General features: G+C 45.0%; 1 protein-coding gene across 1 annotated transcript in view; it reads right to left on the bottom strand.

Annotated features, from left to right (window-relative positions):
• Window positions 1–8,113: 8,113 nt before the first annotated feature.
• The window catches only part of ercc5 (excision repair cross-complementation group 5), a 143,528-nt gene continuing 124,521 nt past the window's right edge, over window positions 8,114–27,120 (bottom strand). The window contains exons 23-26 of the mRNA XM_041198712.1: window positions 19,658–19,802; window positions 16,241–16,441; window positions 10,381–10,465; window positions 8,114–9,559 (exon numbers count right to left, since the gene is read on the bottom strand). Of these exons, the coding sequence (XP_041054646.1) occupies window positions 8,972–9,559; window positions 10,381–10,465; window positions 16,241–16,441; window positions 19,658–19,802 (1,019 nt within the window). The 3' untranslated portion in view covers window positions 8,114–8,971. The remainder of the gene's footprint in view (window positions 9,560–10,380; window positions 10,466–16,240; window positions 16,442–19,657; window positions 19,803–27,120) is intronic.

Here is a 27,120-nt window from a genome sequence, read left to right as displayed (position 1 = left end):
GTCCAGAACATGTGGAATCTGGAGGCAAATAGCAGAATGGATAGCAAGCTGGCTACAAAACGGAAAACAGAGAGTAGAAGTCAAAGGCAATTACACAGACTGGTGAAAGGTGCTAAATGATGTTCCACAAGGATTGGTGCTGGTACCATTAATGTTTACCATTACATAAAAGATTCAAACTCGGGTATCAGAACTAAAATTTCAAAATTTGCAGTTGACAACAAATTGGGAGGTACAGTTAATATGGAGCAAGACTGCAACAAAATACAGGAAGACATCAATAAACTTTGCGGAATGGTTGTGCAATCAACAAATGCACATAGATAATTGTGAGGTGATGCATTTTGGCAGGAAGAATAAGGAGGCTACGTACTCCTTGGAAAATGTGTCTAGATGGGATAGGGAGCAGAGGGTTTCGAGTGTACAAATATATAAATCACTAAGCGTAGCCATGCAGGCGTAGCCATGCAGGCTAATAGTACAGTCAACAAAAACAAAGCACTGGAGTTCATTTCTAGAGAGACAGAATTGAAAAGCAGAGAAGCTATGTTAAACTTGTAGAGAACTTTGGTTTGCACTGTGAGCAGAACTCAGGTAGAGTTTCAACTGCTATTCAGGTGGTCAGGGAGGTAAGATGGTAGTCGGATGTTGGGTGGGTGGGGGCAGGGGAGTCAGTACCATAGTTACCCAGGAGCTAGAAGTGGTTTTAATCCTTCTAACATTTAGTGGTTAACTGTTCTGCTAGGAGAGTTGGAACCATCCGTAGTCTCTGACTTTAAATTGAAGTTTTGGAAGGTTCCAGACAGAAGTTGAAACATTCCAGGCAATTCCTGTGCAGTCCTTCTGTGGGACTTACGGGAAATCCCAGCACATCCTCCAGGATACGACCCTACGCAGGATGGAAGATCTGGGTCAATGTTTCATCTTTGAAAAGCTATTTATTTCCTTATGCTGTGTGAAGAACAGAAGCCAGTAATCGACGACTTAATCATGATTTCAACATGTGAGAATCAGTGGGCGGAATTTTCCCAAATTTTCACTAAGTGTGGTAGTGGGCAGTTAAAAGGGTGTGCTGCCCGCCGATGGCATAATGTGCCAAGCCCACCTCACTATTTATGCACTCCCAGGAAACACGCTGTTTCCATGACAGGCGGACTCCTCATTCGCCCGCCCGCCATCACCCCACTGATGCATCATGTCATGCACCATGTTTATAGGCCAGCGGCAGGCACAGCACTCATTGCTTTTCCAGCTCAACACTGCTACCCGGGAGACATGTACCTCAAAGGCAAGAAGGCTGCAACCCCCTGGTTTAATGACGAGTCCCTTGAGCAGCTGGACGCTGTGGAGGCCCTCCAGGATATCCTGCACCCCTGCTCTGGCTGCAGGATGGGCAGCAATGTGACCAATCCAGATTGGGAAACAATGGCAGAGTTAGTCAGCGTCAACGCCCTTCAGAAGAGGACAGCCACTCAGTGCCGCAAGAGGATGAATGATCTCTTTTCCGCCAGGGTAAGTCACTTTTTTTTTTATCATTTTCAAAGCAGATACTCACAAACCCAGCACACATCCACAGGGCCCTCACTCACTGCCAGTTCAAGGGACATCACCACTCACTCTCCCACACTCACTATTATTGTCTTCATCCCATCCAGGGGCCCACTCACTACCTGCACAGGCCAGGCACATTTATCATCTGGCCTGGCAGGTGTCCTGCTTACGTGCTCTCCATCTTCATTTATGCAGGAAAAGCTGGCACACAACAAGAGAGAGAGATTGCAGACTGGTGGCGGAGTGCCCAAAATCAAGGTTCTCATGGACTTTGAAAGCAGAGCCATCCAGCTGGCCGGCCACAATCTGGGCTGTTCCTGTGCTGATGGTGAAGTCGGCATTTCTCTACCAATTGAGCAGTGCAACGTCCATTAGACAACCATGCTGTGAGTGATGTGTCCTCATTCACAGGCCACTGCCATGCACTAATTATCTCCCCTTGCTTTCGCACACATCTGCCAAACAGCCGACAGAGTCCATGACCCAGGGCCTCCAATCGAGCCTTGAAGAAACCTCTGAAGAAGAATTTAGAGGCACCCTCCCTAAAGTCCTGTCACAGCGCTCACTCAAACCCTCCACCAGCGCAGAGACACACACCTTGGTGGGACCTAGCTTTAGAATAGCCCCAGGATCACAATTTGGTGAGCACATCACACTGTCTGATCCACAGCAGGCATAGGCAGGAAATTCCCAGACACTCGGAGGACTGCTGGAGGCCAGAAACTTGCTGAGTTCGAGTCAGATGAGGAGCCTCTGGACTCTATCATGTCTCAGTTGCTGGAGCTGCAAAGGCAAACTCAGGAACTTCAGAAAAGGATGTCCGCTGCACTCCTCAGATTGCAAGGCACAATGGAGGAGCCTGTCCGCCTTCAGTCTGAGTGATAACGCCGGCATACTAATGCACTAAGGTCAATGCTGTTAGGATGGCGGCCGCTATGGAGACCTTGGCCCAGGATGTCGCTCCTGCACTGCTGCGCGAACTTAATTCCATCGCTGATGCCATAGTTGGCCTCCAATAGTGTCTATGTGAGAACAGTGTCAGGCAGCTCGATCTCACTCCAGCTACCCCTGCTCCTCAAGGAGTCAGCCTGGGGTTCCCGGGCACCCAAAGGGAGAAGGATTCGCAGGTGCACATTCCTGGCCCATCCATCCAGGTGACTCCGAGAGTGTCCGGCCTATCCAAATCCTCTGTTCCTGTGACCTCAGCAGCTCCAGCTCCACAGGCTGAGAAGGGTGCCACTGCCACATAGCAGGACTGTGAAAGTAGGCCAGGGCCCTCCAAACCTTGGCTCTCCAGAGGATGCCTGCCAAAGTCATCACAGACAAGGCGTCGCAGTCAGCCTTCACCTTCACTGTGGATGTCCAGGGAGCACCAAAACATAGAGGCAGGGTGAAGACAATTAAGGAGAATTAGTTGCACAGCCTGTGCATAGGTGTTAATCACTTGCACATACTGTTCACTATTGTCAATAAACTCCCGAGAATGTCCCCCTGCCTTTGGCTCCTTATTCTGATGAGCAGTGTTCATGTCACTCAGATGTGAAACCTTTCTGCACAAGATAAAGGCAGATGTCTCAGTCCAGGGCCTCTTTACTGTACTCTGTGCAGCCATTAGACCAAAGTGATGGTCCAGCCTCACATTCCCTGGAAACATTACTGATGCCTGCACCTCGGCAGTGCTTGTCAGTGTTGCCAGAATGTAGTCGGCAGGTGCCACAGAGTTCTCTCATTCTCTCGGTGTGCTCTCAGCACCTTTTAAGGAGGGGCTGGCTCCCATCTCATCAGCATCTGTGCCTACTAGTGCTGTGCTCCAGCTCCTGCAGGGCCCAGGTGCTGAAGGCAGATGAAGCATCAGATGCATCTAAAGTTTCATGGCTGCGGCTCTGAGATGTGACCCTGATAACAGAGTGCAAGCAAGCTGCCCTTGGCCAGACAGGAGTCAGACATTTTCAGAGGTTGTGTGAAGATTTATGGAGTGTCCTCAATTTATGTCGTCATCATCCTCCTGCAATCAAGCGACCATTAGGGCCTCCAATGCGTCTCCCTGACAGCAGCATTCTCACAGAGGGTATTCGCGCTGCCATAAGCTAGACTGGAGTCAAACTTTCACAAATGCGATTTGAGGAACTATGGGGACACCTCACTGCATGTTATCATCATCATCCACAAATCTACCAGCTATGAGGGCCTCCCGAGCATACCTGCCTTGTCTAGCCAGTTCGAGGGCCTCATCCCTGTCATCATTGCCTCCAAGGACCTCCTCAACCTCATCCCCGTTGGCGTCCTCCTCATCCAGCTCAGCTTGTAAAGGGTGCAGCAGATGATGACGATGGGTGACACCCTCTGTGGACTGTATTGCAGGACTCCACCAGACTGGTCCAGGCACTGGAACCTCATCTTCAGCATCCCGATGGTCTGCTCCACCAAGGTGCTAGTTGCAGCATGAGCCTCATTGTAACGTTGCTCTGCTGCAGTCTGAGGCCACCACACTGGTGTCATCAGCCACGGCCCCTGCAGGTAGCCCTTGTCCCCGAGGAGTCATCCCTGCAGCTTCTGTGGATCTTGGAAGACTCCAGGGATCTGTGACTGGCTGAAGATGTAGGAGTCATGCACAATCCCTGGAAACGTTAAGCATATCTGCAGGATGCGTTTCTGGTGGTCACACACCAGCTGCGCATTCAGCGAGTGGAATACCTTTCAGTTGATGAAATCCACCGGGTGTTGCAATGGAGACCTGAGCACCACGAGTGCAGTTGATCACATCCTGCACCTGTGAGAAACCCAAGATCTGGTCGAATCCAATCGCTCTTGCATCCTGGCTGTCCAGGAAATGCAAAAAGTTGTGTCTCCTTGCAAAGATGGCATCCGTGAACTCATGGATATATTTGTGGGCGGAGGCTTGAGAGTTCTCACAGAGATCACCTGTGGAGCCCTGAAAGGAGCTACTGGCAGTGGATGCCCTCCATGTCCCCATGGCGTCAAATCCTCCAGTAACTGACAGATGTGAGCAACCAGATCCCTGGACATGCGCAGTCTTTGGCGACACTGGTTCTTGATCATCTGCAGGAATGAAAGACAGCTTATCGAGACCCTGCGTGTTGCTAGGCGCCAGCCTGTGATGACTCACTGTGGCTCTTAGGCGGCATGTGCAGAAGTCCCAGCCGCCCCTACTTCCTGAGGTTGCTGCTCCTGCTTCTGCACAGCCAGGAGTCCCAGTCACTCTCTCCTCCATCTTCTTTTACCTCTGTAGGCCATCAGGCATACAACTAGTTCACCAGGCTCCATGATCCTGGTGTACTCCTGCACGATCAAAGAGAGAGACACATGGTTAGCATGAGTGCACTAAGAGCCTGTCCTGGTTAGTGTGACGGCCCCTTAATGCTTCCTGGAGAGCGCTGGCCACCACTTGGATGGCCAGGGATTAGTACGCTGCATGGCTGCCCTATTAGCTTAAACCATGGGGGAAGACTGGTCCAAACCAGGATGCTGACATTGCAAGGGGCTCTGAATGCCTCCAGCAGTGACTGCTCTGTGGCTGGCTTTAGCAAGGAGATTGTACAATGTGTGCAGTCCAACTGCTCTGCAGTCTGCTAAAATGCTCATGAATTTTCAGTCTGTACCAGGGGTCGGGGAGCTCTGAAGAACTTGGTGGCACTTTGATACCTCTGCATTGCTTGAGTAGGCAGATAAGCTAGGAGCCCGACCCCAATCATATCAACATGGCTGCACCTGAACTGTCTCAGTTGCAGAGGAATGGTCACATTCTACAGGCTTCCTGAATGCTTGGCCACTTCCCTCGTCCACCCTACCCTCCTCCCTCCACCCTGAATGCTTGTGCGCTATATTCAATGGCTGGGATGCCCTTGCCCCCTTTTTACCCCCTCTTCCCCCACCGCCACCAGTCGCCTCAGAGGCAGAGCTGCACTTGTCCCCTGCTCCCCCCCCTCAAAAGTCGCCCCTGAGGTAGGGTGGCACTTAACCCCAACCCACTACCACCGCCCCCCCCCCCCCCCCCCCCCCCCCCCCCCGGCGCCCCTGAAGCTTGCAAAGCAACAGGTGATCCTGGCGAGCTCTGCAGAACATTGCTGTTCACTCACCTCCAGTTCACCCAAAGTGCAGGCCGCCAAGTGCACCTCACTTATGTGCTGTTGTGAAACGTCGCCGTGCTTTCCCGCTAATGTGGACGGACGTTCCAGCATCACCTGCAGGATGCGTTTCTGGTGGTTGCACATTCGGTGAATGGAAGCCCTTGCAGTTAATGTGGTCCACCATGTATTACAACAGAGATCTGAGCGCCTGCAGAAGCCTGGTGGATGGCCTGATAATGATATGCTGATGTATAACAATGAGGTTCCCGACGAGCAATTGTGGGAAATGCGGCCCTCCGTTGGCAGGCTGAGTGGACAATTGCAACCTGCCTTCTCACCATCACGAAACTGATCGCGCCATATTGTCCCTTCACGTCACCTATCATGCCCGTCACCAGCGGACATGGAAAATTCCACTCTGTGAGTGCATCAATATGCATCTGTTTCTGTACTTTTCACTAATGCTGTGGTCCACTTTGAAACTTGATCACTAACACCTGGTCTGCAGTAAGATACTTTTCAATTTCACTCTGCAATTGTGGAGTGTTGCACAAATTTGTCTTTACTGACTGTAACAAGCGAAAATTAACATCCTTTCTTTCCCCACAGATAATAAGCCCATTTTTGTTTGGTCAAGAATCCTCAAATCCATGATAAATGTTAATTTTTTAAAAACTAATTTCTCTCTGATTTGAATATGCTTCACATTAAAACAAATGATGCTGCCTCATAACCTCAGCTAACACTACAGCTATTTCACTCATATCTACTTTGCTAAAATTAGCAGTGAGCCTGTTGTACTAATGTTGCAGTTAAGCCCACAAGCATTTTCAGAAACATTTCCAGGGATGATTGCCTCCAGTTGGCATTAGCAACAACTCTGTGAATGATTTATGACTAAACACACAAAAAAATGAAGCAGAGCCTATCTTTTCTTGTTTTGTTCTGCTTAGCAACTGGAACCAATCACTCCAAAGTGGTAGACTTCCATTTCAAATAACTAATGCAAGTGTTTACATTGGATGCAGAGAACTCAAAAGGAATTAAAGGTTGTAATTCTTAATTCCAAATCTGTGGAAATGCTTGAAACGATGGACCTTTTGCTATGGCCAGCGGATATTCTTAAAACTGTTCACAGTCTGGCATCCTTGTGAGACACGATTGTGGGAACCACATGGCAACTTTTGAGACTGAATTGAGGTCAGTGCTTTTGCAAAATGGAATATAACTCATAGATTTGGTTCCTAGCCTGAAGATGGATTATGTTTCACATTGCTTAGTCTCTAGGTCAAGATGTAATTTGAAACTCATGTTTGATGTCTTAAAAACTATTGACATAGAATAGCACAGTACATCATGCATTCTGGATCATAGTATACGTTTCATTACTAGCCACATGGGCAGGATTTTCAATCCCTGCTCCCAATGCGTCCATCAGGTTGAAATATGGGTCAGGAACCCATAAGCGCTGGCAGTGAGACATTCTGGAGGAATCAGCCAATTAAGGATGGCAGATAGGCTCCCAAGTCTGGAGGGTCAATAGGAGGCCATTCACCACTTGAAGATTTGCAACCTTTCCATCAGAAGTTTGAGTTGCTTAAGTAGGTGGAAAAGACTAGAAAATTTAAAAATAAAATGTGGCCACCGCTGGCAGCCTGCCATTGTAGAGAGGGAACCTCCATCCATCAGTTGGGCCTCAGCAAGGAGCCCGCCAGCCATCTTGAAAAAACCAGAAGTGCCGAAGAGTGACCTGAACATGCATTTTAATTGGCTTTAATGGCTACCTACTGCTGTCCGGCAGGCAATCGTCACCCTCCCTCCAAAATAGCCTCTATGAAAATATGCTGGAGGTGGGAACATATTGGTAAACCAGCGTACTGGTTGGTAGTGCAAAATTGCCAGCACACCTGCCTTTGATCCTGCTTCTGCATCTCAACCCATGCTCCTGGTCTCAGGGTTTATTAAATCACCCTGTATCCAACTATCTGTGACCTGAAGATATTCTCGTGCGACAGGAACCACATAGTTTGCATGGTTACTAGACAGACATAGTTGCTTTAACACGCATCAGGTACTGGTTTGTTCTGTTTCAGACTAAACCACCATCAACTTTATGCCTTAAACCAGAATGCTAAGTTATGGGTTTATATCCGCAATTATACAGGTTGACCTGCTGTGTTAACCAGGCCATCAATGGGCATTAACTGATGGAGATGAGACAGTTCTATAAATGAGAAAGTGCAAGTGAGTTAACCCAACTTATTCCTACAAACCTGGTAAATGGTTTAACAACAAATTTGACAGGCAGTCTGCTCCTTCAACCAAGAATAATATATTCCTTAGGTATAATGAAGAAGAAATATGTTTCCTTTTAAATAAGAAATACAGCTGATTTCATCATATTTGATGTTTCGAAGATAATATACTTGCTTTGGATCAGTTTTAGAAAATTCATGAAAGTTCCAATACCTGAAGGGAGTCCCAAATGCATTACATTTATTAGTACATTATTACTTATTTACAATTCATTATGATTAATACTTGATACGATAATTGACCTATTCTTCTTCCTATGTTCCCAAGATCCAGGAACTTATAAAATTAAAGTTCAAAATATTTCTTTGGTACCTGACAATTAGACATATGAAGATTGGCAGTGACATCCTAGACTGAGAAAGGAGTTTTTGTCTGCTATCCATCATATTAAAAATAACTAATCATTTAATGGGCTTATTAAGAGCGTGACAAGTGTTTTAACAAATTCCAACACAAAATGAGCTTATTTTAGTATCCAAACAATTCATCAGCTTCCCCCATAAACAACATTCCCTGTAATGTTTTTTGGAATGCATGTGATATAAACATACATTTTCACATATTTATTCAAAGTTAGAGTCTGTTGCTCACATGATTTTTTCTGTAGAGTCTAAAAAAATCTTTAATCTACACTTTTACTGTAAAATAAATTCATTATTTTTTGCACTCAGTGGTGGAGACATAAAAATAACCACTGATTCATAATGGTAGCTTTCAATCCAATGGTATATAGTCAACAGCTCAGATAATTTTAGCACTGCAAAAATGTTTCCAAGCTGTACTCCGGGGACAAACTAGAATAAATTTAACTAACTGAGCAACTTCTAGATGCTTTAAAGCAATTTATGAACAAAATTTTAGCCTGTCTGGTCACTATGTAACCTAGAATTCACAGAAGATGCAAGTATTTTGTATGAAGACAAACCTCTAAATATTTGCATTTTAGGACATGAGGTTTAAGTACCACTTTAAATTTGGCTTCAAATAATTAGAATTGTAGAAAGTGCCAATGGAATTTAATTTCTCAAATTTTTTCTTTGTTTTGTTTTAAGTCCTTTAACCTTTCCTCTCTTTTCAAACACAGGTCTAGCCGTTACCAAAATACTATCACCACTCTCATCACTTGAGCTGCTGCTCATATTGGTAGTTCTGTCTTTAGTTTTATCTCTTCCATCTTTCTTCTGCTTCTCTGAAGTTTTTCTAATCAAACTCATCACTTTGGAAAATTGTTTTGACTTAACTTCAGAATCATCCACTGCAGAGTCATCCACTGCAGAGTCATCAGATATTTTAGATAACTTTATGGATTCAATAAATCCTCCTCCAGAAGGTGGTTCTGCAGATTTCTGTGTTTGCTTCCTCTTTCTGTGCTGTATTTGGGAATTATTTGATTTGCCTTTGATTCCTGATGCTGTTCCCTGGTCCTTCCCTTCTATTGCCGAATTTGTAGCTGCTTCTGTTATAGCTGTGGTTTCTTCTGTCTCTGTTAAAGGTTCTTGTTCTTTCCTCAACATACAAGTAACAGCCCTGCGAAGCCTTTGGCTTTTTATCGCTTGCTTCTCATGTTGTTCCATTCTGAAGAAGGAATCAATACGTAGCTGGGACTGCAAGAGAAAAAAGTGTATAGAGCAAGCTACAAAAAAAATACTATATTAATAGTGTCTTAGTGAAAAAGGTTTGAATACAGTAAAAAGGGAAAATCATTTGAGAAAAAGAATGAGCATGAAGCTTAAGTTTCTAAAACAAGTCAAAATATAAAATTACAGATGCATATGGCAGCATTTTCTCCCCTTGAGATGGAGCATTTGTACTCCAAATGAAATCTCACTTGGAACCTAGCTGACAGTGAACACAAGGTAGCCAATTGAGACAAACTGGACTGTAGTGTGCAACTACATTCACACCATTCTGGTTGGGAGTCAAGCCTATCCATTGCTTTTGTTATTAGTGCCACAAATTTCTACATTTTTATATTTCTTGAATAAATTCTTCAAATTGAATCCGATTACATATATAGTCAAATGTATGTCTTAATGTTTCCACCACAATGTTGGAGATCCAACATTTAAAATTTCCAAATGTTGGAATTTTTTAAAAAATTAGCGTACTTTGGAGGAAACAGCTTTTCTAATCCAATGTTTATACTTTGTGGGGAAGATGCGTATTGCAATTGCCTACATTAAAGGCCCTCAAATCTATTTCGCTTAGATACCATCAGGGAAAGGATCTTATATTTCAGTAATGGATTAGAAAGCAGAATAGTGGCACAGAATTGTGTTGTGACTTATTGTGACACGTGGTCCCTTTTGAGTTTCATTAAAAACTTAGCTGACTTATAGATCCTAAGTATTTAATACTTGTATTCAAATGTCCTGAAAGTGACTCCCTACAATTAAATGCTTATCACAGTTCAGTTAAGACATACCTGGTGGGTATTGAGTTGCTTCATTACAGGTAAAAGAACTTCATCAGTCTTCTTACTGGTCCAGCCAAAACGGTTCTCACAAAATTTGCCAAAAGTTAAAGATATATTTTACAAAGTGAGAAAAAAACACAAATGATGTACACGTGAGAGTCAAATATTATAAACAGTTGTGTGAATGTGACAAATTATTAATGCAAGAGTTAACCAAAAGAAACTTGGTAGCTGTGATCTGTTTAATATTTCACTTTTTCAGCTTAGAATCTTTTCCAGCTTAAGTTTGGTTGGCTATTCTGATAATTTGTGTTTAGGACTTGTAATGGACATAATGTATTTGATCTCTTACTGTCCATAATCAGTTTGTTTTACATGGAAAGAGGTGTATCTTTTCTCACCCTTCGGAGTGTGTATTCCAATTAAATCATTCAGCAGCAAGCTTTTGTGAGTTTAAAATAAAGATTATTTACTCTCACGCACTTACCCCAAAGTAATGCTATGTCACACACTCTATGTATGCACATGCATGAGACCAAGATTGGGCACAGATAAAGATAATGCACTTTTACAGATTAGTTAATTCAGTCTTTGATTAATGATTTATGGTCTCCCACTCAGCAGGCCTGTGGCTTCTTGAATGGATTCAATGATTTAAAGTTGTAATGCAAAGTGTTCACAGCAGGTTGTGAAGTTTCCTGCAGTCGAATATCTAGGAGATTGGTTCTCAGGTGAATTTTGAAACTGGAATGTGTTAATAACTTTGGCTGCTTGATGACTTGCAGCTAGTTTTAGAGTCTGGTTCCCAGACTGGCTGACGACAGATCGTTCTGAAAGGCAAGGATGACACAGCCTTCCTCTGTTATCTTTTAGGTGTTTTTCTACAGTCGGCCCCGGTACCTTCTGGGTCTTGGGATAATAAAGGACCTCAGTATAAGAAGCAAGTTTTATTTATGTAGTCAATGGCCATTGTCCACCCAGAATGGCTTAAAGCTATAAGGCCATTGATATACTAAAGGAGGTAGGTGGTGGGCTTTCACATTTGTGGTCAACTGGTTTCATCAGCTTTCCTTTGTTGAACTGCAAACTTGAAGTTTTTGAATCCATTGACTCTGTGTTTTATGGAAACTTCAAACAATGGCAGGCATGAATTCCACAGATAACATTCATATTGATATGTTCATTCCAGGGGAGTCCCCACCCATGGTTATTGAATTTAGAACTTTCTGGAAGCTTGATAGTCTGTGCTAAATAAGCAAATTTCACCTGACTTCCATGGCAGCCATTTTAACAGTTCATCAGTGTTCATTTTAAAGAAAAAGCAATTCCAGAAGCTTCCATACGAGCTCAGACCAGGGACTGCATTTTATGTGCCCTTGAAGGGCATGTTTTTGGTGGAGGGGGCTCATAAAATAGGGTGGGTGCCTGCCCCACCACCTTCCCACTCCCCCTGAAATTGGCAGCCAGTCTGCCATATTTAAATAAATATTCAAGGGTCAATTAGGTATATTACCAATTGACCCTGATAATATGCTGCCCACGCCATAAAACATTTGGTATGGGCAGTCAGGTGGGCGGGAGCAGCCAATTTTTACAAATAATCTCTTCCTAGGGCAGGAAGGGGTGGTTCTATTTTCCGGTTTTGCCCTTTGCCCCCCTAAGATGGAACCCGCCCTTTCTTCCTACCTGCCCATCCTACTAACCCATCCCCCTTACCTGTTTCTGAGGACCTATGGGCCATCTTTGTCCTACTATTGCCCACAAATGTGCTCTTGGTGCTGCCAGGAATGATGCAGCTGCCAACTAAGAGGAGGACATCCTCCCTGGTGAGGGGCAGATGTTGCACTCAGTCCTTGTTTAGCCCGCCCGCAGCGCATTATGGCTGCGGGGCTCCCGGCCGGCTTGGAGTGGGTCAGCTCCACGCTCATTTTGTTTCTTGGGGTGGGGGGTGGGGAGCCTTCAGCCTCCCCCCGTAATTTTCAGCCCCATGTGTAAAATTATGAATATGACATGCCTTTACTAGACATGACAAGCTAAAAAAAAATTGCAGGCCTTTAAGTGAGAGGGATTGTGGAGAGCTGCTACAGACTAGAAGAGGTGTGAAATAAATGTCATCCTGTTCATTTTCCTACTCAGATAGTGGCAGCTCTCCTTTGGCTCTAAACACAAGGCCCTGAAAATCCATGGGGGCTGGCTTCCCACTGTAATTCCTGTGGAAATCAATGGAAATTAGCAGGGTTCTGCCATTTTTCACCCATCTTATAGGGCAGAAATATCACTCATCCTTTACAAGGCAATTGTTGATTGGGACAAAGCTGTGGCGTGGCTCCCTAAGCTGAGAGTTCCTGTTTTCCTGGCTCATTCATGGCTTGGTCTCATTCTGTAGGCTGGAATGGCAAGTGAGACGATGTATGCAGGCATCCAGGTATGCTGCAACGTGACTGCACAAGTGGCCTGGACCTGCCTAAGACTGACCCATGTTTATTTTTCTTTACACAGGAGACATATAGACATCTGCATTGGATGGGAAGCAGGGGGCGTGGTGGGGTGGAGTTATGTGGTAGGGAAGGAAAAGAAAACTAGGTTTTTCCCCCAAACAATAAATGGCAGCCAGATTTTCCAACTGCATGAATCAGGTGGGTTCAGATGTACCCCAAAGTGGCACTTAAACGCACCTGCCCAAGATAAATTGGTTACTCTCCCACTGACCCCTCAGGTAGTTCACAAGAGTTGGCAACAAAGGATGCAATCTTGGTGCAATTATCTGGAGATGTTTGAAGCCCTAACAAGATACAAGCGACGGATAACAGGACTTCCTGATCCATACTTCCTAGCACTCTAGAACTCCTATCTTTCAGCAGATAATATGGTGACTTAGCAATAAAGCACAGTACAAGGAATCAACAATCTAACATTTTCCCTTACAAAACCTTGATATATGCCCAGCAAGTTCTTATCCACAGAAATGCACATCACCAACTAATTAAATGAAGAACAAACCTACCTTCTTAACCATATTGCATCCGGCCACCAACCTCCCACCCAGTCACAATTCTAAATTGTTTCTTCCTAAAGAACAGCCAGATTTTCAGTGTGTCCGCACTTCTGATGTCATAATGAATAAGCAAAAGCAACTTACATTTCTATATCGCATTTAACGTAGTAGTCCCAAGGTGCTTAATAAGAGCAATATCAATAAGACTTTTGACACCAAGCCACATAAGGAATATCTTAAGAGACAGAGAATTAAAGTGTTGAGCAGATACTTGGGGCCAAGGCAGCTGAAAGCACAGCCACCAATGGTGGTCTGATTAAAACCAGGGATGCACAAAAGGCCAGAACTGGAGAGATGTAGAGGTCCAGGTGGATTGCAGAACTGGAGGAGGGAGGGGCGAGGTCATGGAGACTTTAGAAACTTGGATGAGGATTGTCAATTTTAAAGCTGAGGCGTTGGCGGACTGGGAGCCAATGACTGTCAGCAAGCAAGAGGCCATGGGGATGAATGAGTTTTGGAGTGAGTTACTGCAGCAGAGTTTTGAATGAGCACAGGTTTATGTGGGGTGGGAGGTAGAAGGCCAGTCAGGAGAGTATTATAATAGTCAGCAAAGGCAAAGGTGAAGGTTTCAGCAACAGAAGAGCTGAGGCAGGGTCGAGTTGAGTGATATTATGGCAGCAGAAATACTAACTTTAGGGACAGTCAGAAACTCATCTCAGGGGCAAACACAACACCAAGACTGCTAGCGGCCTTGCTCAGCTTAAGGCAGTTTCCAGGGAATGGAATTTGTGGAAGGGACCAAAGACACTGGACTGGGTTTTACAGGGTGCTGTGGTCTACGCCCCACCCTCTCCCTGCCCCGGCAGGGGGGGGCCTGCTCTCGGCGGCTACCCTGGAGTAATTTAACACTAAGAGCAGCATTAATTGTTTTAAGGCCACCTTCTAGGAAGCAAGTCCCACCTTAGAAAGCTGACAGCAAACAGGATGGCCAGCAGCTCCGTTGTCATAGCTGCGCCAGACAGGAGTCACGGCCACTGCTGGGACTATATGAAGTCCCACCACGCCGAGGAGTCAGGTAAGTCCAAGGTCAGGGGTCTCAGCAAATGGACGAGCAGGGTGGGAGGCCAGGTTCAAGAGGCTAAGGGAGAGTTAAATGGGGGTGGCCTTTGGGTAGGTGCTTCCGATGGGCCTAGGAGACCTGCAAAAGAGGGTCCCCCTTCTTGCCTGACACAAGCTGCTGCAGATAAAGTTGCCAGGCTTTTGGCATGGTGTAGCCTTTCTTCCACACCCTACCCTCCCAACCCCAACTCCCCGCACCACCCTTGCCGCCACAGGTAAAGTACTGACTGGAGAGGGATGGGACCGTCGTGGACAATAATTGAACACTTAAGGGCCTCATTAGCCCAAGGGCAGGCGGACATGAAATTTCAAGTACTTCAACTCTAATTAAACACAAAAGCAACAGGATGTTACTTTCCAAACATTTGCGAAAAGCAAAATTCCTGGAGTTTAAATGGTGAGGTGGGTGATGTGCAAGAATCAGATTTAGATGTTCAGCATCAGTACAAAACAAAGTAGATTTGGAAAGATCAGTTTTCACAATCAAGTGAGCTGCTTTGTCCTGGATGATGTTGAGTTTCTTGAGTGTTGTTGGAACTGCACTCATCCAGGCAAGTAGAGAATATTGCATACTCCTGACTTGTAAATTTTGGACAAGGTTTGGGGAAGTAAGGAGGTGAGTTACTTGCCGCAGAATTCCCAGCCTCTGACCAGCTCTTGCAGCCATAGTATTTATATGGCTGATCCAGTTCAGTTTCTGGTCAATGGCAACCCCCAGGATGTTGATGGTGGGGGATTCAGCAATGATAATACCATTGAACGTTAAGGCGAGGTGGTTAGTTTCCCTCTTGTTGGAGATGGTCAGTGCTTAGTGCTTTTGTGGCGCAAATGTTACTTCCCACTTTCAGCCTGAGCCTGATTGTTGTCCAGTTCTTACTGCATATGGACATGGACTGCTTCAGTATCTGAGGAGTTGCGAATGGTACTGAACATTGTGCAATCATCAGCAAACATCCCCAACTTCTGACCGTATGATGGAGGAAAGGTCATTGTTGAAGCAGCTGAAGATGGTTGGGTCTAGCACCCTGTCTGTGGAACCCCCACAGCTATATCCTGGGACTGAGATGATTGACCTCCAATAACCACAACCATCTTCCTTTATGCTTAGTATGACTCCAAATCGTGGAGATTTTTCCCCTTGAATCCCATTGACTTCAGTTTTGCTAGGGCTCCTTGATGCTATACTTGGTCAAACGCTACCTTGATGTCAAGGGAAGTCACTCTCACCTCATCTCTTGAGTTCAGCTCTTTTGTCCATGTTTGGACCAAGGCTGCAATGAGGTGAGCAGCTGAGTGGCCCCGGTGGAGCCCAAAACAAGCATCAGTGAGCAGGTTATTACTATGCAAGTGCTGCTTGATAGCACTGTTGACAACACAATCCATCACTTTGCTGACGATTGATAGTAGAACAGCGGAGTAACAGTGCAAGGAGTAGGAAGAGAAGGTATTGCAGGGATTCTCTGACCACTATTAGATAGATAAGAATATCATGCTAGGGTCATTACACCTAGCTGGGCAATGGGTGTCTCTATATTGATATAATAATGTCACTATATTCTTTATCATTCAGTTCTATCAGGGGTGCTTGAAGAACTCGCTTAATAGAAAAGAACATACAATATTTATAATATTTTGCGTGGAGAATAAAATAGCAGATAACTAATTTGACAAATATGGTCAATAAAATTATATTTATGCTGAAAAAAATAATAAAATCCTACTTTATTTTTATTACTTTTTTCTACAAAAGGATATTCCCTGATCTCATCCAGGTCTGGTCTACCCCAGGAGAGTGATACTTTAGATTCATCTACAACTGGTTTCAGATATTCTTCTGCCACTGCTGAATTTGGAAAACCAGGGTAAATGTCTAGGTGTCGCAGCTTTTTCTTCACTTTAGTATCATTGGGATTATCTCGCAGTTTTTTATTTCTCTGAGCTTCAGTCCACCAGTCTCTGAAAGACAAGTCATTTAGTAATCCTATGTTTAACACTCCTTTAAAAACATAGCTTTTTCATAGAACTAGCCCATAAATCTAGAATATATACTTGCAGATATGTTTAAAACATATTTTCAATGCATGTAATATAAAAATATTGTGTATATAAATATATATATTATATGTAAACTATTATGTATATGTAAACTATTATATATAAATAAATAATTGCCTCTCATTCTTCCTACCAAAATGAATCACTTCACACTTCTCTGCATTAAATTTCATCTGCTACATATCCACCTATTCCACCAGCCTGTCTATGACCTCCTGAAGTTTAACACTGTCCTTCTCACAGTTCACAATACTTCCAAGTTTTCTCATTCACAAGTCTTAAAATTGTGCCCTGTGCATCCAAGTCTGGGGAATTCTTGTGGCACAGTGGGTAACATCCCTGCCTCTGAGCCAGAAACTCTGGATTTGAGGCCCACCCAGGATTTGATGGCCAAGGAAGTTGCTTTCTAATGGGGCCAGGGAGTATCAACTTGCAAATCCTTCTAACACATTTCAATGGCAGGCGGTAAGAATGAGATAGATTCCTGATCAGCCATGTAATGGAAAGAAAGTTGGAACCTCGACCGTCACTATCTATAGATCCAAACTACTTTATGCATATAAAAGTGTATTTTGCCACAGCAACTCAGATTCCCCAAGTGAACTGCAACACACCACCACATCCAAGTCTAGGTCATTAATCTACATCAAAAAAGGCTGTGGCCCTAACACCGACCCCTGGGAAACTCCACTACAGATCTTTCTCCAGTCCGACAAACAACCATTTACCACACTCTGATTTCTGTCACTCAACTAATTTTGTATCCATGCTGCTTCTGTCCGTTTTATTCCATAATTTCTAACTTTGCTCACAAGCCTGATACGTGGCACTTCATCAAGTCACTTTTGGAAATCCATGTACACCACGTCAAAAAACTCAATCACGTTAGTTAAACAGGATCTTTCCTTAATAAATCCATGCTGGTTTTCCTTAATTAATTCACATTTGCCCAACTGACTGTTAATATTGTCCTGGATTAGCACTTCTAAAAGCTTCCCCATCACTGAGGTTAAACTGATTGGCCTGTAGTTGCTGAGCTTATCCTTACATCCTTCCTTGAAGGGTGCAACATTTACAATTCTCCAGTCCTCTGGCACCACCCCTGTAATCTGAGGAGGCTTAGAAAATTATGGCCGATTCCTCTGTAATTTCTACTCTTACTTCTCAGTATCCTTTGATGTATCTCATTTGGTCCTGGTGATTTAACAACATTTAAGTTCAGCCAGCCTACCTAATATTCTTCTTTATGAATTTTTAGCCCATCCAGTATCTCAACCATCTCCTCATTCACTATGACTTCAGCTGCATCTGTCTTTACCAAGTAAGAAGATACTAAGTTCTGATTTAGTACCTCAACCATGCACCCTGCCCCATGTGTCAATTCCCTAAATACCACCATTTTACTATTTATATGCTTGGCATAGCATGGAATTAATATGTATTTTTTGTTCTGAGACTTTATTGGATCATTACAAAAAACATTGTACTTTGAACTTCAACATTGGGTTCTGCACAGAAATAAAACTTTAAATTCTAAGCTTTCAAATCTAAATGGTCAATTCTGCCACAAGATCTGAATATGAAATCAGCACAATGTATGTAAGTCCTAATTTGTGATCTGTACTGCAGAAGACAATTAATTTGCATTTATACATGCTATCTTCAGAATACACTACTGAAACAAACTGGATTTATTGAAGATTGTCCCAACTATTACAGTTGACAGGAGATAGCTGTAGAATGCAATTTGTCATGAGGACTGAAGGATTAGGAACAATGTGGTGATATTTTCCACAGCCTCTAGTTTATAAGATTAATAATTTGGAAGAACATACGAATTATCCAATTGCAAGATCAGAATGTTATTTATACCTAGCGCACGATAAAGATAAAAGCAAAATACTGCGGATGCTGGAAATCTGAAACAAAAACAAAAATAGCTGGAAAAACTCAGCAGGTCTGACAGCATCTGCGGAGAGGAATACAGTTAACATTTTGAGTCCGTATGACTCTTCATCAGAACTAAGGAAATAAAGAAATGAAGTGAAAAATAAGCTGGTTGAGGGGGGTGGGACAGGTAGAGCTTGATAGAGGGCCAGTGATAGGTGGAGGCAAAGAAGAGATTGCCAAAGATATCATAGACAAAAGGACAAAGTAGCGTTGACGGTGGTGATATTATCTAAAGAATGTGCTAATGGTGACATTAAGGTAGAAAGCAGGACAAGCAAGTGACAGATGGCCCTAGTAGGGGTGAGGTGGGGGGGGGCGGACAAAATGGGATAAAAGGTGGAGATAAAACAGTAGATCGAAATAAATTTAAAAATAGGTGGGAAAAGAAAAATATATTAAAAATTATAAATTATTGGAAAAAGGGGGATCGGAAAGGGAGTGGGGATGGAGGAGAGAGTTCATGATTTGAAGTTGTTGAACTCAATGTTAAGTCCGGAAAGCTGTAAAGTGCCTAGCTGCAAGATGAGGTGCTGTTCCTCCAGCTTGCATTGAGCTTCACTGGAGCATTGCAGCCGGCCAAGGACGGACATGTGGGCATGACAGCAGGGTGGTGTGTTGAAATGGCAAGCGACAGGGAGGTCTGGGTCATGCTTGCAGACAGACTGAAGGTGTTCCGCAAAGCGGTCACTCAGTCTGCGGTTGGTCTCTCCAATGTAGAGGAGACCGCATTGTGAATAGCAATAAAGATAATTGTTTAGCTGGTTTCACATCGTTCCATTTCATACATACTAAAAACTGCAGGTTACAATGATAAATATGGAAATAGATGATCAAATGCATAATGAAGTGTAACTATGCCAATCTTGCAGGGATGTTGGCTGAATAAAGTAGGTTGCAATGTTAGCCTAGTAAACTGGAATTTCCTAAGTTAACTTTAGAGAGCTCAAGAACAAATTTCACAGAGTTTACTTTTTTTGGAATTGTTACTCACTTTCCTCATGAGATTAAAAGCATATCACGGTAAGATAAATGTTATGCTGACAATGGAAGGAATGAACTGAAAGGGCCAAATGGTCTTATCATATTCACATTCCATCTGCATATTGTTGACCATAAAAAGTCAACAGGATAGGAACTGCGATGAATCATAAGTATATTATATCCTACCGAATATGAATAAGAGGTTCCAGTCCAGGTCCAAGGAATTCATTCAAGAGTTCCATTGCTGTTACATAACCCACACCAGGAATCCCCTCAGTGTAGTCACTGCCCAGAAAATAGGCAAGATTTATCAGCTTTGTTCTATCAAGGCCTGAAACACAGAGACATTTGCCAAAATTGTTTCCACTGTTACTGAAATACTATATCAATATCAAAGGAACATTAGTCTCCCTGGCTGCTGTCTGAGACTAAAGTTCACAAGCTTGATGTGAGATTTGACTTCGAAAAGCACTCCTCTACAATTCTGACCTTTTGTGCATCACCTATTTTAATCGCTGTACCATTAGCAACTGTACTTTCAGCTACTTAGGCCTTAAAGCTCTGGAATTCCTTCCTAAATCTCTCTGACTCTCTATCTTCTTTTAAGACACTATTAAAACCTAACTCTTTGACCAAACTTCCATCTATTCTAATTTATTTTAGTTGGATTGATGCCAAATTTTGTTTGATAACCCTCCTGAGAAGTGCCTTGGGACATTTTACTACATTAAAAATGCTATAAAAATGCACGTTGCTGTTGGAGCTACTAACCTTGTGCTACACCTAAAAATATTGAATAGTTTCAAAAAGATTTCAAAGTTAGATGGGTTAACTATTTGAGGCATTAGTTTAACATGCTGAATCCCCATATTGTCAGTGTAATGTAACTGTACAGTAAGATAACACCCACAATACTGTACCATGAAATAAAAAACAATGCTATTTTATTATTTCCCAGCTGCCATAAAGGGCCAAAAGTGATCTTATGGGTTAATTTTTCATTAGAATTTAGTGGTTAAATGATGGTAATTAATGTAAAACATTTTGGCTACAGTAATATTACATGACAATTAGTTAGAATGAAAGATCTTCCGTGGATACCTTTTTGGGTTCAGTGGATCACTAACTCCTAAGTGGTTGTTAAAGCTCTTCTGTATCAAAGGAGACTCGCACTGCCCATTACCCATTTATAACTTAATCCAGAGCTGCAATAGTGATTACCCCTTGTGACCTTGACAATTGTGCCTTTTGCACATGGCCCCCTCAAACCTTTCCAATATTTTTAAAGAAAGATCGAATCAATACCTGGTGAGATAAAGCTAGATATTAATTATTAATAATGCTTCAAATGAATATTCAAAGCTGATTGAATTTAATGAATCCAATCAGTATCACTCATCTTTGCTTTATATACTGTAACCTCTCTAGTCCAAAATGCTTGGGACCAAGTCATTTCTGGATTTTGGAATTTACTGGATTATAGAATGATGTCAGAATGCCTAGATATAAATATTTACCTGAAACATAAAACAGTGATGGTAATTATAAAGCCATAATAAAAATTGTTTTACTTATCCATATATTGTATCGTCCATGTTTCCACTCCCAAAGTATGAGGTTCTGAGTCTGTGAGTTGCTTGGGTCTGATCCAAAAAATTCTGGGTAACTGATGTTTCCGAAAAATAAATTTCCGGACCGGCGAAATTACAGTATAATACAAAAGTAATGAACACGCTATGGTTCCCTGCTTCAGTTTTGCCTTGCTTCAGTTAGACAGACAAACTCCTAGCTACCTTACTGCATTGTAAAATGACGCGCAATGACGTCAGGCGAGCATCTGCGATATTTCGTTCGGCAAGCCTGCGCCGGAGTTGACAGCATGCCCGCCGACAATTAAAAGGCTTTAAAGTTATGCTGCCCATCCAACCTTACTGTTGGTGGGCAGGCAAAAATGCCAGGCAGCCTTTGCACTTTTTAGGAAACCTCATCCATGGGCGGGATGAGGTTTCCTGAAGCTGCCTCAGGGAGATTGAAGCGCTCTTTCGCATACATGCGTGAAGTTCGCGCTAGGCCCACTTGCCCTCCTCCCCCTGCCCGCACAGGCAGTGCTGAGTGCCACAACTCGCGATCCACGTCGGCGGACCTTAATTGGCCTGCCTCTGTAAAATCACAGTGCAGTGCCAATCACATGCGGCGGTCGGCTTTCCAACCACCGCCGCCCGCCCCCCACTGAGCACCCCTGCCAAGGGCAAAATTCTGTCCCTAGTGAAAGGTTGCCCTTGCAACTTTTGGTTCACAAACTTCATCTCTGACCCTTTTAGTCTGTCTTTACTTTTGTATTCACAATCTAAAAGGAGAGTCTAAATCTTATAAAACAATGATGAATGCTCATGATCCGGGACCTCCTAGCATGATGAATGTGTTCATTGGTTGCTGAAATACTGGCCGGAATCTTCTGCGCTTGCTGGTGCCCATCCATCAACGGTGAGCAGAGAGGTCCAAAGCGACCTCATGTCAGCATAGCAACTGCCTGTCGTCTTTGCGGGCTCCTCTCAGTGAGCTCTGGATGAGGGTAGCAGCTGCTCTGCCAGTGACTGTGGGATCCGATGAGGCTGCAGCAACAGGGGAGATACCAGCTGTGGAACTGGTCGCTCCCTTGCAGGTGGGGCCATCAAAGGCTTCACGGGCCAGAGGACGCCCACCAAGGTCATTGAGGCCAACAGGACAGTGAGCAGGCTGCCTCAGATGCCAGTGCCAGCGAGCGGGGAGCGCCTAGACGTAGCACCCGTAAGCGTAAACATAAGGCATCTTAGGCACACCACAGGTTTCACACTGGTGGCTTTATGTTGCCCCGCTTTAGTTCATGACCACTTGGTGTGATGCGTAACAACTTTGTAATTATTTTTTTCTGTACTTCATTTTGTAAAATCATTAAATTTTGACATGTGAGCATGGCTGAAAGTGACAGATAGGAGGGAACCCATGAGGTTATGAATAAGTTGTTTGACATTGAGCTTTACTGACAAGGCCTGTAGTTAATGTTATTATCCAGGCAGATTTTGCACTCAGGTATCGAGTGTGGAGTCTGTGGCCCTGGCGTGTGTTGAAGGTCCATCTGTGGTGGGCTAGCTGAAGGTCTTTGGATTAAAGCCTCCTGGGTGTCCCTGCCTCCCTGGAGTATGTGTCTACACCCTCAGCATTCTCCTGTGCTTGCTTATCCTTTGACTCACTACTGGACTCATCGTGTGCAGCTGAAGCAACTGCGTTCACATCTTCTTCATTGCCCTTTTCCAGCACAAGATTGTGGAGAGTGCAACATACAACCACTATCAGCGACACATGATCTAGGGGGTATTGGAGTGCATCCCCTGAACGGTCCAAGCAATGGAAGCGCATCTGGAGAAGACCGTTGGTTCTCTCCACCACAGCCCTTGTGGAGGCGCGGCTTCTATTGTACCGCTGCTCAGCTTCTGATATTGAGAGGTGTCATGACCTTTTGAGGGTATAGCCCTTGTCACCCAGCAGCCATCCATCCAGCCAGGTTGGAGCACTTAAGACCCTCAGCACTTGCGAGTGTCTGAGGAGTCAAGTGTCGTGGGAGCTGCCTGGGTTCCTTACACAGATTTGCAGAATCTGCCTCTTGTGATCACACACTATCTGCATGTTCATGGAGTGGAAGCCCTTCCTATTGACGAAGGCACCGGGCTCACCCGCAGGCACTTCAATGGCCACATGTGTGCAGTCGATTGCACCCTGAACGTGGGGGAAGCCAGCAATCACCATGAAGCTTCTGGCTCGCTCTGTCTGGCTGGCCTTGTCACAGCGGTCGTGGATGAAAGTCAATGCACGCCTGAACAGAGCTTCTGTTACCTGCTTGACACACATGTGGACAGCTGATCTGGAGACTCAGCAAAAATCACCCACCGACCCCTGGAAAGAGCCAGAGGCATAGGAGTAGAGGGCAGCCGTGTTCAGCGCCAACTGTGTGGGTGTCAGGGCCTATCATCTGACAGATGGAGGTGACTGTTTCCCTTGAGAGACGGAGCCTCCTTTGGCACTTCACCTCAGATATATGGAGGTAGCTGCTTCGCTGCCTGTATACCCTGGTAGCAGGATAGTGGCATCTTCTGCGGCCCCTTCCACCTTGGACTTCCTGTTGGCCCTGTGCCCCTTCTCCCAAAGGCGACACCCCTGGAGGCTGAATGTGCACTCCTAGCCTCCTCCCACTTCTGGCCCTCCCTTCCTCCTCAGAGTAGGTGCCTCCAGTGGATAGCACACCTCCATTCCCAGGCTAAGGGAAGGTTTCCTGAAACTAGCAAGGCCCCAGAAATGATGTTTACTCAAGAGTCATGACCTGAAAGCTGTTACTCCTGTCCAAGCAGCTGTGAAGAGCTTTGAAGTATTCCTGCTCACACAGGCAAGTATCAGTAACTTTAACAATTAAATGTCTGACAAATAACACTCGCGACCCCACTCACCCCTCTTATGCCGCCTGTGGATGAGGTTTATACAAATGTCTCCTACCCGCCTGCCCATAGATCTCGTGTGACATCCTGAAGATCACACAGCTCCGAAAAATCCCCGACAATTGCTGCCTCAAGGGCCCTAAGTGAATCATTAATTAATGGCGGGCCTGCTTTGGAGATCATCACACGCCTGCCCACTTAAATATCACGATGGTGCATGGTGATGTTGGGACGCTCGCCCGACATCAACACGCATCAGTTTATGCGTCAGCTTGTGAAAAAATTCTGGCCCATATGTTTATAATTCAAACATGGTTACATTATTTGTTGCTTCTGGGCTTGTGTTTGTAAAAAATAGATATCTAGGAAGATTAATAAAGTATTCAGTTACAAAATCTCTTATAAGAGATATGCAGTGATAAGTTAGAATGAGTTCTTTTTAAGCAATCATTTTATTTGCATCGCAAATTAACATTTGACCTCTGGGTTGAAATCATACTGAGCAACTTTAATCTGAAGGCATTAAGTTGCTAAATTCCTTTGTTCAATATTTTAACATGACATTAACTGGTCAAAATCAATAGGTTAATGCCTTTGCATGAAATCCTTTATCTGCTATTTAAATAAACATAGTGGGCAGAATTTTCCTGTTGGCGTGCGGGGGCAGGCCCCGCATGCCCAGGCATAAAATAACGCCTGGTGATGTCAGGCATGCGTCCCAATGTCACCGCGTGCCATCGCGATATTTGGGAAGGCGGGCGAGCTATAGGTTCGGATGCGCGTCCGCCATTAATTAACGGGGTAGTTATGGCCCTTAAGGTAGCAATTGACCTCGATTTTCGCAGCCCGTGCTATCTTCAGGATGTCGCATGGGTGCAATGGGCAGGCGGGTAGGAGACATTTGTATAAACCTCATCCATGGGCGGGATAAGAGGGGTGAGCATGGTTCCGAATGTGATGCTTAGGGTATTTAAGTGTGAAAGTAACTTTTACTTGCCTGATTGAGCAAGAAGACTTCAAAACTCATGCCAGCTGCTTGGAAAAGAGTAAAAGCCTTGGTCAGGACTCTAAAGTAGAAATCATTTCTGGGGCCTGCAGCTTTCAGGAAGCCTTCCCTTAGCCAGGGAATGGGAGTTGTGCTTTCCACTGGAGGCACCTTCTCTGAGAAGGAAGGGAGGGCCAGAAGGAGGAGGAGGCCAGGAGTCCACATTCAGCCTCCAGGGGGAGCCACCTTTGGGAGGAGAGGCACAAGCACAAGGGGTGCAGGGCCAATAGGAAGTGCAAGTTGGAAGGGACCGCAGAAGACGCCACTATCCAGCTGCCAGGGTAAACAGGTGGCGAAGCAGCTACCTCAATATGCCTGAGGTCTAGCGCGAAGGCTCCATCTCTCAAGGGAGACAGTCACCTCCATCTGTCAGATGATAGGCCCTGAGATCTCCGCAAACTGTGTGGGTGGGCACCCCATGTCAGTGGCTCTGAAGGTCACGACTGCCCTCAACTTCTATGCGTTCGACTCTTTCCAGGGTTCGGTGGGTGATCTCTGCAGAGTCTCCCAATCAGCTGTCCACACTTGTGTCAAGCAGGTGACAGGCTTTCTATTCAGGCGTGCATTGACTTTCATCCACTACCGCTGGGATGATGCCAGTCACATAGAGCGAGGCAGAGGCTTCGCAGCGATTGCTGGGTTCCCCTGTGTCCAGGGTGCAATCAACTGTACACATGTGGCCATCAAGGCGGCAGCGGGTGAGCCCGGTGCCTTTGTTAACAGGAAGGGATTCCACTCCATGATAGTGTGTGACCACAGGATGCAGATTTTACAAGTCTGTGCAAGGTACCCAGGCAGCTCCCATGATGCTTACATCTGAGACACTCACAGGTGCTGGGGCTCTTCAGTGCTCCAGCCTGTCTGGATGGATGGCTGCTGGATGACAAGGGCTATCTCCTCAAAAGGTGGCTCATGACGCCTCTCCGCCATCCAAGAACAGAAGCTGAGAGCGGTACAATAGGAGCCACGCCTCCACAAGAGCTGTGGTGGAGAGAACCATCAGTCTTCTCAAGATGCGCTTCCAATGCCTGGACAGCTCAGGGGGCGCACTACAATACCCCTCAGATCGTGTGTCGCTGATAATGGTTGCATGCTGCGCTCTCCACAATCTGGCACTGGAAAGGGGGCACACAGTGGACAAGGAAGATGTGGACGCAGTGGCTCTGGCTGCACACGATGAGTCCAGCAGTGAGTCCGAGGATGAGCACGCATGGGGAAATGCTGAGGGGGTAGACGCTGACCCGGGCATACTCCAGGGAGGCAGGGACACCCGGGAGGCTTTAATCCAAAGAACCTTCAGCTGGCCCAACACAGATGGATCTTGAACACACGCCAGGGCAGCAGGATCCACACTCGACACCTGAGTGCTAAATCAGTCTGGATAATAACATTAACTAAGGCTCTTTTCAATAAAGCTCAATGTAAAACAGCTCACTCATAACATCATGGGTTCCTGTCCACCTGCAGAAGTAAGGAATCACCCTGAGGCATGGCAACATGTCAACATTTATTCAGTAAACAAAAGTAAATTCATAAAGAAAAACAAAAACAGTTTTGGGCATCATATCAATTCTTCAATAAACTACCATGGGCCAACATAAAAGCACCAGTGAGAAACCCGTGGTGTGCCTTAAATTTACACTTATGGGTGCTATGTCTAGGTGCTCCCCCCTTGGTGGCACTGGCATCTGAGAGCCTGCTCACTGTGCTGTCCTGTTGGCCTCAATTACCTTGGCAGACGTCCTCTGGTCCGCGGAGCATTTGATAGCCCCACTTGGGAGGGAGCGGCCAGTGCCACGGCTGGCACCTCCCCAGTCGCCGCAGCCTCATCAGATGCCATGGTCACTGCTGCCCTCATCTGGATTGCCCTGAGAGGATCCCGCAGAGACAACAGGCAGTTGCTGCGACAATGTTAGTTCGCTTCAGACCTCCCTGCTTACCGTAGATGGATGGGCACCGAGCTGGGATACTTGGTGCCCAAACCACCCCCACACTGGCACTGACCACCTGAGGTCAATGCCGCTGTGAGGGCTTGCAGGTCCGAATGCAACCCCAGCAAGCCCTGATTGCTCTCCTGGTGGAGCCTCTCCACAAAAGTCGCCACTCTCTCCATGGAGGAAGCATGGTGCTCGGCTATG

Source organism: Carcharodon carcharias, chromosome 11 (genome assembly GCF_017639515.1).
Source record: "Carcharodon carcharias isolate sCarCar2 chromosome 11, sCarCar2.pri, whole genome shotgun sequence".
Lineage (NCBI taxonomy): Eukaryota > Metazoa > Chordata > Chondrichthyes > Lamniformes > Lamnidae > Carcharodon > Carcharodon carcharias.
This window is presented reverse-complemented; position numbering and strand designations above follow the sequence as displayed.